Below are 19,291 nucleotides of genomic sequence, written 5' to 3' on the forward strand. Positions count from 1 at the left end.
AGAGATGGAGGTTAGATGGAGGTTAGATCGTTTAGATAGTTTAGGTGTTTTGCTAGAGTTGTGAGAGATGGCAATGCTACTAGGCTAATTCTTGTCTGTCTCTCTATCTCTCTCTACTTCTCTGTGTCTCCTTATCTCTTTGTCTGTGTGTCTTGTCTGTCTCTCTCCTTCTCTATATGTCTGCTTGTCTGTCTGTCTCATCTTTTTATCTGTTTGTCTGTCTCTCTCTGCTTCTCTATTTGTCTGCTTGTCTGTCTGTGTCTCATTTCTTTGTCTGTCTGTCTCTCTCTCCTTCTCTATTCGCCTGCTTGTCTGTCAATGTCTCATCTCTTTATCTGGTTGTCTGTCTGTCTCTCTCTCTCCGTCTCTATTTGTCTGCTTGTCTGTCTGTGTCTCCTTGTCTCTTTGTCCGTGTGTCTGTCTGCCTCTGCCCCGGCCAGGTCTGCGGCGTACAACCTGCTGTGTGCCTTAACCTGCACCTTCAACCTGAAGATCGAGGGCCAGCTGCTGGAGACGTCGGGCCTGTGCATCCCTGCCAACAACACGCTGTTCATCGTGTCCATCAGCAAGACGCTGGCCGCCAACGAGCCCCACCTCACCCTGGAGTTCCTGGAGGAGTGCATCTCCGGCTTCAGCAAGTCCAGTCAGTATTCCTGCCGCTGCCCTGAACACCCATACACACACACACACACACACACACACACACACACTCCATCATAAAATACTATGTGGTATACACAAACTTCTCATAATACACCTTCACAGTATACAATGCATCCATAGTTCTGGCATCTTCTCCTACCCTGTCCTTGGGCCCATCCCCAGTGTAACACTGTATCAGGGTTTCCGCGGATCCTTAAAAAGTCTTAAAAAGTCTTAAATTCATGTATATAAAATTAATGCCTTAAAATGTCTTAAATTCATTACAAATGTCTTAAACTGGTCTTAAATACTTTACCCAAACGTCTTAAAATTGTCGGGGCAGGACTATTTAATTTTACTTTTTCTCGCGGCATTTTTCTATTGAGCAAACTTTTAATTTCATTGAGTAGCGCGCAGACTCCTCCCCCTTGCGTTCCTTTGGTTATAGTCAGCTGCAGTGCTTGCTACCTAGCATTAGCCAGTCTGCGAGATGGGGAAGTGCAAGTTCAACGAGAGGTGGCTTGACGACAGAAGATTTTGCGATTGGCTTAAGTCCACCGGCTACCCAGAAGAAGCAAGATGCACTGTGTGTAGGAAAACATTCAAACTCGGCACCATGGGCATTAAGGCGGTTGAGAGCCACCTAAAAAGCGAGAGGCATAAAACGGCTGCTAAGGGCCAACAGCAGACGCCAGGAATCTCCCAGTTCTGCGTGTCTGCCCCGGGCTCAGCGCCCCAGACAACGGCTGCCGCTGCTAGCAGCACTGCTAGCGATCTCAGAGCAACGTTTGGTGGAACACCTACACTGAAATCGGAGATTGTGTGGGTTCTCAATACAGTGGTAAAGCACCAGTCCTACTCCTCCAACGAGGGGATTGGAGATATCTTTCGGATTATGTTTCCCGACTCCCAAATCGCCACTACATTTGCTTGTGGAAAGGACAAGGCGTCATACATAATACGTTTCGGATTAGCTCCTTACGTCAGAAACGAGCTGATCGCGAATGTGAACGAGTCAGTTTTTGTTCTAATGTTTGACGAGAGTTTGAATCATGCCACAAAAAACAAGCAACTCGACGTGCACGTGCGGTATTGGGTCGGCGATCAAGTGGAGTCGCGTTACCTGGGCTCGCAGTTCATGGGACACGCTAAAGCTCAAGATTTACTGCAACACTTCAAGGTAAGTGCATTTTGTCAATGACAAAGTATTAGCTTTACATTAATTTTGGCAGATACTGGCAATGTCATGTAGATTCAGTATAATAGTAGGCGTACCATAGGGAATGATGCGGTGTAGTCTAGTCATTTCCACGTTATAGAGAGCCACAGAGAGGGAGAGGGGACGCGGGAGCGGGCGGGGGGATGGTGGGGAGAGAGAGTATCTAAGGGCGTAGGGAGAGGGAGTAGATGGATGAGTTATAGTTTGTTAACTGAGGATGTGTGCAGACAGAATGTTAAAGTACATTGAACCATTGGCAATCATGCTATTATTATTGTTATTATAATCATCATTATCATCATCATTTATTATTATTGTTATTATTCTCATCATATTCATGTCATTCTCAGGAGTGTGTGGAGAGACTGAACCTGAGGAACATGGTGTCCATCTCCATGGATGGACCCAATGTTAACTGGAAGTTTCTGGAGCTTCTACAGCAAGAGCATGCTGAGCAGTATGGTGGTGCCCAGCTGGTTGTTGTGGGTAGCTGTGGGCTCCATACCCTACACAACGCATTCAAGTGTGGATTCTCCATGTGGCAACTGGAGAAGGTAAGATGATTATAACTATGAGAAGTAATCTTTCATTTGTCCCACAAGGCAAATTGGAATATTACAGCAAGTGGACACTTGACAGGATTTAAAGAGAGCATGAATTTACAGATGTTTCATACTATTAACTCCTAAGTTATTTTTCTAAGGGTTTATGCAATCAAAAGTGTCTGCACACATTATGTGTACAGTTCAGTCATTCTGTCAGTTTAGTTCTGGTATGTGTCTGTGTGTGTGTGGTCTACTGGGGAGCGCTGCTGGTTGAGCAGTCTGATAGGGCAGTGAGGAAGGACCTGCAGTATTGCTCCCTTACACACTTTGTGTCATTCCCCATGAGAGATGATGGCTAATTCAGCATTCTCCTCTCTCCCACCAAGGTGTTGAGAGCAATGCACTTTGTTTTCCACAATACACCAGCGAGGAGGGATGACTTCATTGCCCTCACCAAATCCTCAGTCTTCCCATTACCATTCTGTGGCCATCGGTGGATTGAGAACCTGCCAGTTGTGGAGAGGGCTATAGAGGTAATTAAAATCTTGATTTATATAGCACCTTTCTAAACAAAGTTACAAGGTGCTGCACAATGTATGATAAAATAGACATGCATGATAAAATAATACATACACATGGTGGAATTAAAGGTATGGCCATCACTGGTGAAGTATGTGGATGCAGTGAAGACAAAAAAGTTGCCAAACCCTGGGACAGCGTCATTTGACACCATCGAAGCAGCCCAGCGAGATCCGCTCATCTTGCCCAAGCTACAGTTCTTCATGGCCATCTCAAGGACCTTCACTCCCTTTCTCACAAAGTACCAGACTGACACACCAGTCATGCCATTCCTTGGCAAAGATTTGGCTGACTTGTCCAAGGTAATCAAATTAATAATGAACAATCAACAACAAAAGCAAAACAAGTTGAGTGTGTGTGGGCATGCTGAATGTGTGTGTGAGCAGGGAGAAATGGCAGATGCTACTGGGTGGCTTGATTAATTAAACTCGTCCTTAGTCAATACATAAAATTACTGAAAGATTATGTTTTGGCTAAGTAAAGGTTACTTATCATACTGTTATTGATATATTGCATATGTGATATGATATTATTTTAAATAACTATATAGAAATGCATTTCATGGTTAATGTGGTTATCAAAGGTACTTGCTTTACAATCATCATGCATTTTCTTGTTACCCTTTCAGAGTGTGCTGAGGCGTTTCGTCAAGAGGGAGCATCTCAATGACATCACTCCACTGCAGCTGGTCAGGCTGGATGTCGCTGATCAGAAGAGCTGGGTCAACCCGAAGGAAGCCGACATAGGCCTGGGTGCTGAGGCAGCCCTCAAGGTAATTTAGATGTATTACTTAACTTTATATCAAATGATGGTCCATATACAGGCAGGAGAGAATACTGTGTTAGGCCATTCAGTTGTATTTAAAACACATTACCCATCTGTCAGGACCTCCAGAGAAAGGGGACCGTAGGGGAGCTCACTGCCCTAGAGTTTAGGAAGGACTGCATGACGGGTATGTCAAATATCCTAAAGAAAGTCCAGGACAGGAGCCCCCTGAAGTACCCCATCGTGAGACAGATGGCATGTCTGGACCCCACAGTCATGTACGCCAACCCAGACGGATGCCAGGGAAGAATGAAAAGTCTAGTGCAGAAGTTACTGCAAGACAAGCAGTTGTCTGGAGGTGTCTCTGCTGGTATGAATAGTTAATAGAAAAGCTGGAAATGTTGTCCCTGATTATTAGCCAATGGACAATTGGACATAAGCCTGTCTGCTAATCAGGATTAATCATGTAAATAATATTTCACATATTTCCTTTCATCTGTTTTGTTATAGGTGATGTGATTATCCAACAGTTTGGGAACTTCCTGTCTGTTGAGGCTAAAAACGAGCACTTCCTGTCCTTCCGGCCCATGGAAACCAGGCTTGACGTGTTCCTGCATGGCTACCTCAGCCAACCCTACCCTGAGCTCTGGGGTTTCTGTCAGAAGCTTCTTCTCCTATCCCATGGGCAGGCGACAGTCGAGAGAGGCTTCTCCATTAACAAGGAGGTGGAGACCGTTAACATTCAGGAGGACACTGTCATTGCCCAGAGACTGGTCTGTGACTATGTTGCAGTTTGTGGGGGGGTTGCCAATGTCCCTCTCACCAAGGAGCTGCTAACTTCGGTGGGATCAGCAAGGTCAAAGTACAGAGAACACCTAGACCTGGAGAAGAGGAAGAGGCAAAAGGGCAGAAAAGAAAAGCAGCAGAAGAGCACATCATCGAGCTGAAAAGGAAGAAGCAAACTCTTCTAGTGGTATCTGATTCTCTGGAGAAGGATGCAGACAAGTTTGCTGAGCAAGCTGAGGGGAAGTCCGGCACCTTGATGGCTCAGCTCATCACAAAGTCTAACGTCCTCAGGAAGAGATACAAAGAAAAAATGTGTGATTTGAAAAAAATAGAGGCAGAACTGGAGAGTAAGGCCACAGAATTGAGGCTCATGCCGTGAGTGTGTTAAGTAGATGGGGTTTTTTTGTTAGATGTTTCCGACCAACTAATTGCACTTTTAATTTAATTAAGTTATTGAACCAGAGCTTTTATGTTCAATAAACAAAACAAGTAAACTTGAATGAGTCTCATTGATTGACATGCTATGCTTGTATTGTAGTACAGTGGAATCCCCTAACCATCGCATATATATATTTTTTCGGTCTTAAATTCCATTTAAAGTGGCATTAAAAAGGTCTTAAAAAGTCTTAAATTGAACTTGCTGAAACCTGCAGAAACCCTGTGTATACCCTCATCCCCAGTGTAACACTGTATGTCCCTCATCCCCAGTGTAATACTGTATGTCCCTCATCCCCAGTGTAATACTGTATACCCCTCATCCCCAGTGTAATACTGTATACCCCTCATCCCCAGTGTAACACTGTATACCCTCATCCCCAGTGTAATACTGTATACCCCTCATCCCCAGTGTAATACTGTATACCCCTCATCCCCAGTGTAATACTGTATACCCCTCATCCCCAGTGTAATACTGTATACCCCTCATCCCCAGTGTAATACTGTATACCCTCATCCCCAGTGTAATACAGTATACCCCTCATCCCCAGTGTAACACTGTATACCCTCATCCCCAGTGTAACACTGTATACCCTCATCCCCAGTGTAACACTGTATGTCCCTCATCCCCAGTGTAACACTGTATACCCTCATCCCCAGTGTAACACTGTATACCCTCATCCCCAGTGTAACACTGTATGTCCCTCAACCCCAGTGTAACACTGTATACCCCTCATCCCCAGTGTAACACTGTATACCCTCATCCCCAGTGTAACACTGTATACCCCTCATCCCCAGTGTAACACTGTATGTCCCTCATCCCCAGTGTAACACTGTATGTCCCTCAACCCCAGTGTAACACTGTATGTCCCTCATCCCCAGTGTAACACAGTATACCCTCATCCCCAGTGTAACACTGTATACCCCTCAGGTATTGAGCTGAAGCACCTGTGTCTGGAGTACATGACTCCTTGGCTTCTCAACCTGGTGCGTTTCTGCAAGCACAACGACGACGCCAAGCGGCAGCGGGTCACCGCCATCCTGGACAAGCTGATCACCATGACCATCAACGAGAAGCAGATGTACCCTTCCATCCAGGCCAAGATCTGGGGCAGTCTGGGCCAGGTGGGCACCCCCTCCGCGCTCTCTCTCTCTCTCTAGCCCTTTACACACACAGTTCCCTGGGAATAGCATTGCATGTTTGTAAAGGCGCGACGCGGGAAAGTTAGGGCATTTAGCTCATGTATGAATGGCGAAAATCACTGGCGGTCCCCAGTGTAATTTACAGGGAACTATGTGTGTAAAGGGCTTAAGCCTTCCTTGCATTTTCGATGGAATTACACCTTGGTCTTGACCAGGGAAATTGCCTGAGCAGATTTCCCTTGAAATTCCATTCACACATGCCCCTTACCAGGGAAATTCCATGGAAATTAATGGGAAAACTCTTATGTGTGAATTAGGTTTTTATCTGCTCTCTTCCCTCTCTTTTTCTGCTCTCTGCTCTCTAAACATGGAGACTCCCTGAGGCTCTCTCCTAGACACCCATTACCCCTAGGATTGGTTGTGCTAATCATGTACTCTGAAACAGTTGAAGAACTCCAGCAGACAGTTCAGGATTTAGTTGCTTTTAAGAGAATGCTTGTAGAGATAAGTGTTCTCCCTTTGTGTAGCTGTCACAAATCTCCCACAAACGCTCCCCGGCATTAATCACAGGCCACTGAAAGGTCGTATCTCGCTCTGTATTAGTCTAGAGTGGGAAGGTTCCGGTCTAAGGAACAGAATCGGTCTCAGGCTGAAGTCAGAATCAGAATCAGTATTGCTTTTATTACATCCAGTGTACAGATACACAAGAGTCACATTCTTTTTCTTAGGTTCTTCAACATTGGCAATGCAGCAGGATACAAAATCAATAATAATAGAATAAAGTCAAGTGAGTCATAATAAAGAATAATAACCAGTCATACTGCAGTAGAAACAGTAGTGCAAATTGATGTACAGCTTACAATATGATGAAATGCAATATCATATAATACAGATATGATACAGTACAGGAAGTCAAGTAGTAGTCTGGTAGTGTTCAAGTAATCAAGTAGTGTGCAGGTAGTCATATAATAAGAAGCGATTCTGAAAGTAACATTTTATTTTCACTTAAAAGTTGGTCCAGGTGGTTATAGTTATGTCCCTGATGAAGTATGACTCAGGCTTAGAGTATGTCTGTCTGTGTGTGTGTGTGTGTGTGTGTGTGTGTGTGTGTGTGTGTGTGTGTGTGTGTGTGAATGTGTGTGGTTCCTCCCTGTAGATAACGGACCTCCTGGACGTGGTGTTGGACAGCTTCATTAAGACCAGTGCCACAGGGGGGCTGGGCTCCATCAAAGCGGAGGTGATGGCTGACACGGCTGTGGCCTTGGCCTCGGGGAATGTCAAGCTGGTGTCCAGCAAGGTGGGGAATATACACACACACACACACACTTTCCACATGAATTACTACTGGGGCTATTGCCTTTTCACTCGAAAGGTCAATCCTGTGACTCCCATTTAAATGAGAGTGTGTCTACTGTATCACAAGCATCAACGCCTTATTCACTCATTAATGAAATGTCACAAGGGGTCTCTAGTTAGTCTAAAATGTCATCAAATGTCAACATCTACTCCATAGATTTTGTACACCGCTTCACAGCTAGCTACAGTTACATGTCCCCATCCCACTTTTTCACTTCCGATTCCTTCGAGTATCTGCGATACCGATATTAATCCGATATTAATTTATTTTTTACTCTTAAATAATAACAAATCAATTGATTTTTAGGAATCTGTTCACACTGATATAGGCTAATAAACCTTAATAATAATAATAATAATAATAACCTTAATTTTGTAAGAAACTGAAAATATTAAACAATAATATGCTAATTACACATACAAAAATAAATATATATATATAATATTATAATATAATTCTGGCCCTTGGACAAATGTAATTGGTGACCCCTGCCCTGCATCAACCCTTCTGGGACAGCTGTTCAGTCATGACAACCTCCCCACCACAGTTATATTTGTCACTCTCGGTGGCGTGTGTTTTCATTTGTCACTTCCTTTGACCGTCGGGCGGGTGAGAGGAAAGAGAAGGCTTTGTCTGTCCACGTCCCCGGATGAAGGGGCCGCGGCTCATCTCACTAAAATGGTGATCATGTGATCTGGTGTCAGGAAGAGGGTGTCCCTCTGGGCACAAGAGCTGCTTTTGTCTCTGGAGGGAGAGAAAGGCCGCCTGTACTTGCTCGGACTATCTATAGAGTGTGTCAAAGCATCCGCTAGATACAGGTCCAGGTGGCCCAGATGACCCATATCAAATCGGAAGGCAAACAATGACTCGCTGCATTCCTCATCTGGATAACCTCTAACAACCAGCCTTCTTCACTAGAGAGATCTTCCCAGAGGTGATTTGTGAAGTTCACAAGTATTCCTTGCGTGGCCTGGGGTGATCCAGTAGTCTAACAGTGCACATGTGCCCAATGTTTGGCATGGGTTCAAATCCAGCCCATGCCCAGCTGACACACCCTCTTCTCTGTACTTTCCTGTCTATCTTTCTATCCGATAAAATGAAAACTATGAGAGGGACAAAACAAAATAAGTATTCCTCGCCATCCAGTTGTTTTCCCACTAGCTGGATGTCAGAGTGGTATAATTTGTTGTTTAACAGTACTGGATCCTAATGAAGTAACACCCATCCTCCCTCTGTCCGGCAGGTGATCATCCGCATGTGTAAGATCATCGACAAGACGTGCCTGTCCCCCACGCCCACCCTGGAGCAGCACCTGATGTGGGACGACATCGCCATCCTGGCGCGCTACATGCTGATGCTGTCCTTCAACAACTCCCTGGACGTGGCCACCCACCTCCCTTACCTGTTTCACGTGGTGACCCTGCTGGTGGCCACCGGCCCCCTGTCCCTCAGGGCCTCCACCCACGGCCTGGTCATCAACATCATCCACTCCCTCTGTACCTGCTCCCAGCTCAACTTCAGTGGTGAGGCGCGTGCCCGCAGAGACCAGACGCTGACTCTCCCACCTAGGGAGAAGTGATGAGAGACTCTCGGGATCCACTTAACACCACTTTTCACAGGGGTAGTGGTGGGCCTAGTGGATCGTGAGTTGGACTTGTGATCAGAAGGTCACGAGTTCAACTTCAAATCCCACCTGGGGAACTCCACCACTAAGTGTGGCCCTTGAGTAAGCCACTTAGCCCCTAAGTTACTCCAGGGAGACTGTCCCTGTAATCTGTCATTGTAAATGGCTTTGGATAAACGCGTATGGTAGTAAATGATAAAACTGTAAATGTAAAACAACGTAGCCTCTAATTCACACTATAGAGTCCGTCCGAGCCGAGCTGGACAGAGCCGCCCCGGGCCAGCGTTCACCACGGTCGCTGAAACAGTGCTGGAAAAAGATACGACGTAAACTGAGAAATATCCTAGCCGGCACAGTGTCGTTTCGGCTCGACCCTCGTAGCGTGTTAAAGCCTCTTTAAGAGAATCATGTCTAGGCAACAACGCGATGACAGCGGACAGATAGCGACCGATGGGGGCAGTCTAGACAACGTTGGGCCGTTGTAGACGTGATGGTGGACGTGTGGCTGTGCCGGGGGGGTCTTAGTCTTCTCCTCCTGTGTTTTCTCTCTCTGCAGAGGAGACCAAGCAGGTGCTGAGGCTGAGCCTGACGGAGTTCTCCCTCCCCAAGTTCTACCTGCTCTTCGGCATCAGCAAGGTGAAGTCGGCGGCGGTCATCGCCTTCCGCTCCAGCTACCGCGACCGCTCCTTCTCCCCGGGCTCCTACGAGAGGGAGACCTTCGCCCTGTCCTCCCTGGAGACGGTCACCGAGGCCCTGCTGGAGATCATGGAGGTCAGGGGAGGAGATTTGGAAAGATCTCGTTCGGAATAGTCTGTTCGCCAAAAGGACAATCTGTTTTGAATAGCGTATTGTTTTTTGGGGGGGTTTTCATAGCATAGCGTTTCGTAGTCCGTAGTCAGCGTGCTTTTAGAGGTCCTTTTTCGGTCTGTTCTTTTAACAAGTCAATGCTTTGCCCCCTTTTTCTTTTCCTCCACCAGGCCTGTATGAGGGACATCCCTGCCTGTCGGTGGTTGGACCAGTGGACAGAACTGGCTCAGAAGTATGTACCCGCCTCACCTCATCCCCCTTCACATCCCACTTCCCTACTCAAACAACCACACTGTTTGTCTCAGAGATCACTTCTTGCTATCTGACAATATAACTGACACTAATATGAAGCACTTGAGTGCCATGTACATATAGGCCCGAACACCAAGTACCACTGACAGTATAGACGCACCTCCATCCACATAAATCACTTATCAGACAGATAGTTGGATCAGGTAGGCGGCTGGCTCTAGACCACAAGACCGGCTGCGATGATTGTGAAGGATGTCAGGGTACTGAGCTTGTCCCTCTCCCTCCCCTCCCCTCCCCTCCTTCTCCTCCCCTCCCCTCCCTCTCTCCCCCTGTGCAGGTTTGCCTTCCAGTACAACCCCTCCCTGCAGCCCAGGGCCCTGGTGGTGTTTGGCTGCATCAGTAAGAGGGTGACCCACTGCCAGATCAAACAGATCATCCGCATCCTCAGCAAGGCCAGCCCCCTGCTCAGTATCGACCGGGTGGGTGTCCTGTCCTGTCCTGTCCTGTTTGCCTCCCTATACGCTCCATTCTTTTTCACTGAAACCCTTGTTTCCAAGGCTCTAATACTTGAATCGAAGTAACACTACCTGACTTCATCTATGGGTGTTCGGTTTGGGATTTTTTTTTACAACACAAAACAGCAGCGCTTACAGTAGAGCTGTGGGTTGTGTGGTGTACATGACTTGGTTAGGCTACTTCTTCTAAAAAACTGTAATAAACTTTAAACACATGTAAAACAATGCAAACCGCCAACAATGGAAGTCACGTGTGTGTTTCCGTGGTCGTGTCCACAGGGTCTGGAGAGCTGCCTGAAGGGGCCAGACAACTACAACAGTCAGGTGTTGATAGAAGCCACCGTCATCGCCCTGACCAAGCTGCAGCCTCTCCTCAACAAGGTACGGTGGTGCTAGCAGCACCGCGGCTGCTGATATAAGAGACCGTGTGTATTAATGGGACTAGGGTGCGGACCCTCGCTTCTCGTGTGCAAAAGCAGAACCGTGTGAAACCACATTCTAATGATCGTTACCTCAGAGACTCTCTCTCAGGCACGCTGTGCACGTCACCAATGTCACCTTCTCTCTCTAACTCACTGTGAGTGTGCTGACTGGAGTGTGGAGGGTAAATAACAGGCTGTGCTTCCTGCAGGACTCCCCCATGCACAAGGCTCTGTTCTGGGTGGCCGTGGCCGTGCTCCAGCTGGACGAGGTCAACCTCTACTCCGCCGGCACGGCCCTGCTGGAGCAGAACCTCCACACACTGGACAGCCTGAGGGTGTTCAACGACAAGGTACTGAAAACACACACACACACAGACAAGTACACACACACACACACACACACAAGTATACACAGACAAGTACACACACACACACATGCACACACATATTATACATACACACACACACGTACACACACACATGCACACACAGATACACATACACACACACACACACACACGCACATACACACAGACAAGTACACACACACACACACACACACACACACACACACACACACAGACAAGTGTACACACACAAGTACACAAACCCACACAAACCCTTAGACTCTGTGTGACTTCAACAGTGCTATGCCCCCCCTCCCCTCCTCTCTCTCTCTGCCCACCCAGAGTCCAGAGGAGGTGTTCATGGAGATCAGGAAGCCTCTGGAGTGGCACTGCAAACAGATGGACCACTTTGTCGGCCTCAACTTTAACTCTAACTTCAACTTTGCACTAGTGGGCCACCTTCTAAAAGGTAAGGGGCTTACAGTAGGGTAGACCTGGGACACACCACACTGCTTCCTGTGTCTGGCCACTCACCCCCCTCCCCCTCTGGTCTTGTCCGTCCAGGGTACAGACACCCCTCCCCGACCACGGTGGCCCGGACCATCCGCATCCTCCACACGCTGCTGGCCCTGGTGGGGAAACACCTCAACTGTGACAAGTTTGAGGTCAACACCCAGAGTGTGGCCTACCTGGCAGGTCAGTCAGATCAATACTGATCTGAGGAGGTTAACGTTGAAGCACCGTACAGCAAAACAGATTTGTTGTTATTACGTTTATGCACTATTCCTTTCTAATTGTAATACTAGAACAGAACAAAGTGAGCCCTGTGAAGTGACTGTGTGTGTGTGTGTGTGTGTGTGTGTGTGTGTGTTGGCTCAGCATTACTGTAACAAATTGTTTCCAGGATGTCAAAATAAAGACCATTCATTCATTCAAAATGCACTGTTAGTATTTATGTCCTTTAGAATTGTACTTTGTATGTGGACATAAATAAAGCATTTAAAATGTGTGTGTGTGTGTGTGTGTGTGTGTGTGTGTGTGTGTGTGTGTGTGTGTGTGTGTGTCGCAGCTCTGCTCACGGTCTCAGAGGAGGTCCGCAGCCGCTGCAGCCTCAAACACAGGAAGTCCCTGCTCCTCTCTGACGTTGCCATGGAGAACGTCCCCATGGACACCTACTCGCTACACCACAGCGACCCCAGCTGCAGGTGAATTTGACCTACAGGAGTTCCATGTCAGATCTTGTGAGAGCAAGCTACTGGTCTCCAAGCTGGGTGAACTGGATGACTCTATTTTACTACTACAGTCTGTCTGCCCCATGTTCAATCAATCTGTTGTTGAACATTTAATTGGGTTGCAGGATTCTGAAGGCTATGAATGGAATCCTACTAGACCTCTGGTCTCCAGATGAATAGTGTTGAAATTCCACAGTGAACATATGTCTCATTGATGACGGAATGCTTGTTGACAAAAGAGTAGGGTGTATATTTTGATGTAGTGATGGTTTGAGGAGGATATCTCATGTCATCACTGAATTAATTAGTCTTAACCGCTTGTAAATGGTTTAGAAAGGACTGATAAACAAACAACAAATAGTCTATAAACTAGCTACTAGATCATATGGAAACCCTTTATAAAGGACACCTTGATGTAAAGTACTACCCATGCCTGTGTGCAATGGGCCCAATGTGTTTACCTCTCAGTGTATTGTTGTCCCCCTCCTCCCCCTCCCCCCCCCCCCCCCCCCCCCCCTTCTCCAGAACACTCCGAGAGAGCCAGCCCTGGATGTCTCCCAAGGTGTCGGAGCGCTACCTGGTGGCCCACTACCCTACGGTGGGGCAGATCAGCCCCCGCACACGCAAGTCCATGAGCCTGGACATGGGCCAGCCCTCCCAGGCCAACACTAAGAAACTGCTAGGTAAGAAGACCCGCCACTCTGCTCCATGGCTAGAGGCCCATGCCTTTGCGCAACAGAGGGGGGCATGAGGAGTTCTAACTATGAGAGAACAAAGCATTGTATGTTGTAGGGCTTTGTCCTGAGTGGGTTTGTTTGCTCCGTCGTGGGAACATGATGTTGACGTCTCTTTTTTCTCTCTCTTTGGTGTGCTGACCCACAAGGCACCAGGAAGAGTTTTGATCACTTGATATCGGACACGAAAGCACCAAAGAGGCCGGAGATGGAGTCTGGCATCACCACGCCTCCCAAGATGAGGAGGGTGGCGGAGAACGACTATGAGATAGGTGAGGGCTTCCACCGCTCTGACGTCAGGTGACATGATGATGATGATGAAGTGGTCGGTGGTCGATGACAATGACCCTCTCACCTTCTCTCTCTCTCTTTCTCTCTCTCTCTCTCTCTCTCACCCTCCCTGTCTTCACTCTCACAGAGACCCAAAGAATGTCCCAGCACCACACCCTGAGGAAGGTGTCTGTGTCAGAGTCCAACGTGCTGCTGGATGAAGAGGTCCTCACTGATCCTAAGATCCAGGCTCTTCTCCTCACCGTCCTGGTGAGACAAGCGCTACTCCTCTCTTTCAGCTCTCTCTCTCTCTCTGTCTCTCTGTCTCTCTCTCTCTGTCTCTCTGTCTCTCTGTCTCTCTGTCTCTCTCTCTCTCTCTCTCTCTCTCTCTCTCTCTCTCTCTCTCTCTCTCTCTCTCTCTCTTAGGGGTAGGTCACCTAAAGTACAAAAAATCACATATTTGGTTCCTTACCCTGAAAGTCTTCAACCATGCTAATTTAGGGTACATCGTTGTTCGTTTATTTAGGCAGATTAGTTAGTGGCTAGTGAAAGTGCCCTGATAAACAAAACCTCCATAGACTCCTTTCAGGGGTAATGAACCAAATATGTGATGATGCCATTTTGGGGAACTATCCCTCTCTCTCAGTTCCTCTTCTCATCTTTTTCCCATGTGCAGCTGCTGAAAGGCCTTTTGTTTAACCTTCCTGTGTGTGTGTGTGTGTGTGTGTGTGTGTGTGTGTGTGTGTGTGTGTTGTGTGTAGTACTCACTGTGTCTTACCTCTCCCTGCCCCACAGGCCACGTTGGTTAAGAACACCACAGACGAGTTTGACCAGAGAATCCTCTACGAGTTTTTAGCCGAAGCTAGTGTCGTCTTCCCGAAGGTCTTTCCAGTTGTGTGAGTGTCGAGACGACAGCTCTCGTGTCTGTTCTTTGGAGTCACCGTTGTTAAATGCATTCAGAGGGAACCCTCCTCCCCTCCTCAGAATAATCTTGTTGTTTTCCTCTCCAGTCATAACCTCCTAGACTCGAAGATCAACACCCTCCTATCACTGTGCCAGGACCCCAACCTCCTGAACCCCATCCATGGCATCGTACAGAGTGTGGTGTACCACGAAGAGTCTCCCCCCCAGTACCAGCCGTCCTACCTGCAGAGTGAGAATCCCCCCCCCCCACCCCACACACACACACACACACACCAACACACCTCAATCTCATTGGATGCTACATTCCAAAAACACTCCCCCACATAGGATGGTTGCTTGTTGTGATGTGTTATGTGTTATATCTTCTTTTCTGATCAGGTAGGACTATTTTGCGGAGAGTTGTTGCCTATGCTAGCTTAATTTTGTTTTGCCAGAAGAGTGCTCTATACAAAATCGAGTCGATGAGGTGTATGATAGGTCTGGTCTTGGTGTGATGAGGCGTGTCACTCATTTCTAACAGGTTTCCACCCCTTTGTAGCTACTTTCGGCAAAGCATTTCCCCAGGGCTTTCCAAACTAGGAAAGCCTGGTCTCTACAAGGTTAATGTTTCCTCGTCTCTGCTCTCTCCCCACGCAGGCTTCGGCTTCAACGGCCTATGGAGGTTCGCCGGGCCCTTCTCAAAGGTGAGCAGACGTCCCTTTAAGGTCTCTCTCACTCTCCTGATAGAACGAGCCTGTTTAGACGTGTGCCACGTCGTGCCATTTCTCATCGGTCGGTTTTTCTTGCGTCGTCCTCACTCTGAACATTCTGCCGACAGCAAACCCAGATCCCGGACTACGCCGAGCTGATCGTGAAGTTTCTGGACGCTTTGATTGACACCTATCTGCCGGGGATCGACGAGGAGACGAGCGAGGAGTGCCTGCGCACGCCCACGTCGCCCTACCCCCCGCCCGTACAGAGCCAGCTCAGCATCACAGCCAACCTCAACCTCTCCAACTCCATGACCTCACTGGCCACCTCCCAGCACTCCCCAGGTCTGCACACACACACACACACACACACACACACACACACACACACACACACACACACACACCCATAAACAGGCACACACACACACACACACTCTGACAGTCTGAAGCCTGAAGCACTGTCAGCTAGATCCAGCCCCTCTGTTTCCTGGAAGATTTGATCCATCCTAGCAGATTTCTGCCTCTGGCCCTTTTGGCCTTTTAAATCTTAAAGTAAAACATCGATCGACCTGTCTGCAATTTTCTCTCCAATAACTGTTATCCCCAAGAAGGTTGTTGCATTGGTTCTCCTCTTTCCTCTGTTAACAAAACCAGACCCCCCCACCCCACTGTGTCTATTGGCTACACTGACACTGACACTGCAGTGGCCCACAGTTCCCTTTGCGAACCATAGCGATCGTATCGGAACGTCGCTCCACTGTGTCCACAGCATCCTGTTGGTACAACTAACCCACTGAACCTCACAGAGACGATTATAAACATCCGTTTCCCTCCTAAAGCCCTCCAACCACTATTGCGTCACATTGATCGCCTACATGGTCCTATTTTTACCATTTCTGTCTCTCTCTCTCTCTCTCTCTCTTTAACTCCATTGTTGCATGATGTTCTCATTACGTGGTTGGTTTTCCCTCCTCATTTGTTGCCCTGGATACCGTGTCGTTTATAGAGGCTCCCTAACTTTGCACCATTTGAAGTCCTCCTCTGAGGAGGGGTGCCCCAGAAAATGCCTGGTCCAAATTAGAAAGTACAGTGCTGAGATAGACAAATAATGCCTCAGCCTATAGTTTGCACGATGGCGGTAACAATTCTTTCATTATGGCATCTCTACAATATGTCATGTTAAACTGTATGTCTTTACCATTTATTCCATTATTTATACAAACATGTTTCATCGTTTGTTGTCTTCTCGCAGTTACTGCTAAACTGAGTCGTAAAGCATCGGTACTCCAATGCTATTACTGGGATGAAAGAATATTTTATTTTATTCCTGTTGTGTTCCATATAATGCATTCTGTTTGGAACTAACACAGACCTGATTCAGAGCTGAATACATCCAGCTATTATTGTTATAATTATTATTATTATTTAATTATAAATAATTATTTTTATTATATTAAATAAATATTAAATATTAATATATTAAATATTAAATTAATATTTATTATAATTATTATACATAATTTATTTATTTATTTATAAATTATAAATAATTATTATTATATTAAGGGTATGCTATAAATCCTGAATGAAACCATTTTTCCCCACCATTTATTTACTTTGTCACTCGTTTTAAGTTTTAAGAGATTTTGTTTTTTGTTAATCATGTTTTTGCTCTTTGTTTCCTGTCATTCCTCTTTTTTTGGGTTGCCATGGTCACTCACTCCTGTTTCTCCCCCCCCCCCTCCCCCCCCATCCCCACTCTGTTGTCTGCGAAGCCTCTCTGCCTTGCTCTAAGTCTGCCGTTTTCACCCCCCACGTCGTCCGGCCAGGTATTACAGCCCCTCCCTCTGCTGCTCCTCTCAGCCAGGCGCACGGCACACACTCTCAGAGGTGTGTGGGGTAGCGGAGGCCCATCACAAACCCTTAACACAGGACAGTTTGTGATGGAAGTGTGTGTGTGTGTGTGTTCATAATAGTGTATGTCCTAACACAGGACAGTGTGTGATGGAAATGTATGTGTTCATATAGTGTACTACTACGGTATGTCCTGTTTTGACTTGGTTGTTGTCCAAAAGACAGAACAAACCTCTTAAGTAAGGTTGCCTTTTGAGTCAAAAAGGCTGCGTTTGAAGTCCCTCATCAATTTATACATGGGCTCCCCCTACTGGTGAATGTATACACGATTCCTCCATACTGTGTAAATTTCACAAAAATTTATAAATATATTTTTAAAAATAAAGCTACATTGAAATAATTCATCAAAGATCCTTAGGCGTAGAACACACCAGTACTAGCAGTAGTTTTAGAATTGTACATTACAATAATGGCTCGTACTGTGTTAGATTGGCATGCGGTTCCTAACAGGTGTGTGTGTGTCTGTGTGTCTGTGTGTCTGTGTGTCTGTGTGTCTGTGTGTGTGTGTGTGTGTGTGTGTGTGTGTGTGTGTGTGTTCGTTCTCTGCCAGGCATCGACAAGGAGAACGTGGAGCTCTCTCCGACCACAAGTCACAACAACAGTGGGCGCACGCGACACGGCTCGGCCAGCCAGGTGCAGAAGCAGCGCAGTGCCGGCAGCTTCAAGCGGCCCAGTATAAAGAAGATTGTCTGAGAGAGGCCCTCCACTACTAGGGGTCCCCTCTGGGGTCTCCCTCCCTTCCTCCGCCCACGCCAGTCATCATGCTGCACTTCTACTCCAACTCTCCTCTCCTCTCTCTCTCTCTCTTTTTCTCAGCCTTGATTCTACTCATTTTGTACTTCAGTTTTGTGGGGTTTTGTTTTGTTTTTTTATCCTAACCCGTCCGGTCAGCCATATTTGCTTGACGATCAACATGTTATTGAAGAACTCTCTGAATTTGTTTTGCTGTTTTGTTTTGTAAAACAGTTAGTGTTTCAGATGTTACGGAGACTACGTGTGGCGTGTTTCTTTTTTTGTTATGTTTTGTCTTGTTACATGCTGAGACGCATTGGAATCCTTTTTAAGACCGCATTAGTTGACAGAAAGCACTGACATTGACGACACTGCAGAAACAGTCGGGGGGGGGGGGGGGGGGGATCATAGTGTCTGAAGCCATTTTGTTGTCTCTTTGTCTTGGTTTAAGTTTTGTATCATAACGACAAAGTATTAAGAGAAGACCATTTCTGTGATTTGCACAATTTTTCTGTAATTCAACTTGCTCGTTTTTTTTTTTCTTTTTTCGTCGCTTTTTAATTGTTGTTAGTTGAAGGAGGTTTTCCTCAAGCTGAGAGAGCTTTACCAAGGGGGCTGAACGAGATCAAAGGACAACCTGTAGACGCCTCTCATTGGGACTCTTGGATATGGAAAGAGGGGTTTGGCCTTGGGACGCAGCGTTGAGGAAAAGGTTCCATCTGACCCACCAGTGACCCTGCAGAAGAAAAACATGACCCTGCCTGACACACACACACACACACACACACACACCCACACACACACACTAGATGGAGACCGGACCCACATTCTGGGGGACATTTCTGAAAGCCCTCCAGCCACCCTGCATAAGCAACATCTCCTACAAGCATGGCCAACAGACATGACTGGTGTGTTATGCAGTGGAGGTGTCGGGGGCTGGACTATTGATTGTTCCTGTTTTGAGGTCTGTCAGGGACAATCCAATGATGGCCAAGCCATGTGTTCCTATTGATTATTGATTGTTGAAGTGAGGGGGGTTCCTCTTGATTAGACGCTATATTTATTCACATATGAGCAGTTCCAGAAAGGGTCAGGTGGGTGGGCCACCGTGGGTCTGCAGGTCTCAGAGCTTTATCTTTTAATCAGCACCCAGTTTATGTATGAAACACTATGGCAGGAGACTCTGAATCTAAGGAGTTAGAATCTGGAGGAAAACCAGGAATAGACTGACTATGTTTTCCTATTTTGGAAACACATTGGAAATTGGCCTTAGATATGAGATTTGAAATATAGTAATATCTATAGTGGTAGTCTTTCTCAGTAATAATTGTCTCGTTCTTGCCCATACTTTACCA

The 19,291-nt window shown here is 46.7% G+C and overlaps 2 protein-coding genes across 2 annotated transcripts in view; both read left to right on the plus strand.

The window, feature by feature from the left end:
* The window catches only part of LOC308156917 (neurofibromin-like), a gene marked incomplete at its 5' end in the record, with an annotated part of 61,464 nt that extends 43,365 nt beyond the window's left edge, over window positions 1–18,099 (plus strand). The window contains 20 exon segments of the mRNA XM_080530370.1: window positions 441–643; window positions 5,903–6,096; window positions 7,271–7,411; window positions 8,715–8,994; window positions 9,652–9,866; window positions 10,073–10,134; window positions 10,492–10,606; window positions 10,949–11,050; window positions 11,301–11,441; window positions 11,781–11,907; window positions 12,003–12,134; window positions 12,508–12,643; window positions 13,196–13,353; window positions 13,554–13,676; window positions 13,823–13,944; window positions 14,470–14,570; window positions 14,685–14,827; window positions 15,235–15,281; window positions 15,416–15,632; window positions 17,755–18,099. Of these exon segments, the coding sequence (XP_080386496.1) occupies window positions 441–643; window positions 5,903–6,096; window positions 7,271–7,411; window positions 8,715–8,994; window positions 9,652–9,866; window positions 10,073–10,134; window positions 10,492–10,606; window positions 10,949–11,050; window positions 11,301–11,441; window positions 11,781–11,907; window positions 12,003–12,134; window positions 12,508–12,643; window positions 13,196–13,353; window positions 13,554–13,676; window positions 13,823–13,944; window positions 14,470–14,570; window positions 14,685–14,827; window positions 15,235–15,281; window positions 15,416–15,632; window positions 17,755–17,897 (2,902 nt within the window). The 3' untranslated portion in view covers window positions 17,898–18,099.
* Window positions 1,253–4,697, plus strand: LOC308154818 (uncharacterized protein; the record flags this gene model as incomplete). Its single annotated transcript, XM_080528037.1, has 6 exons — window positions 1,253–2,415; window positions 2,793–2,939; window positions 3,057–3,287; window positions 3,614–3,757; window positions 3,871–4,120; window positions 4,261–4,697. The coding sequence occupies exons 1-6, from the start codon at window positions 2,242–2,244 to the stop codon at window positions 4,695–4,697; spliced, it is 1,383 nt and encodes a 460-aa protein (XP_080384163.1). The 5' UTR covers window positions 1,253–2,241.
* Window positions 18,100–19,291: the final 1,192 nt, after the last annotated feature.

This window comes from Nansenia antarctica, assembly GCF_963989245.1.
Source record: "Nansenia antarctica genome assembly, chromosome: 4".
Taxonomy (NCBI): Eukaryota; Metazoa; Chordata; class Actinopteri; order Argentiniformes; family Microstomatidae; genus Nansenia; species Nansenia antarctica.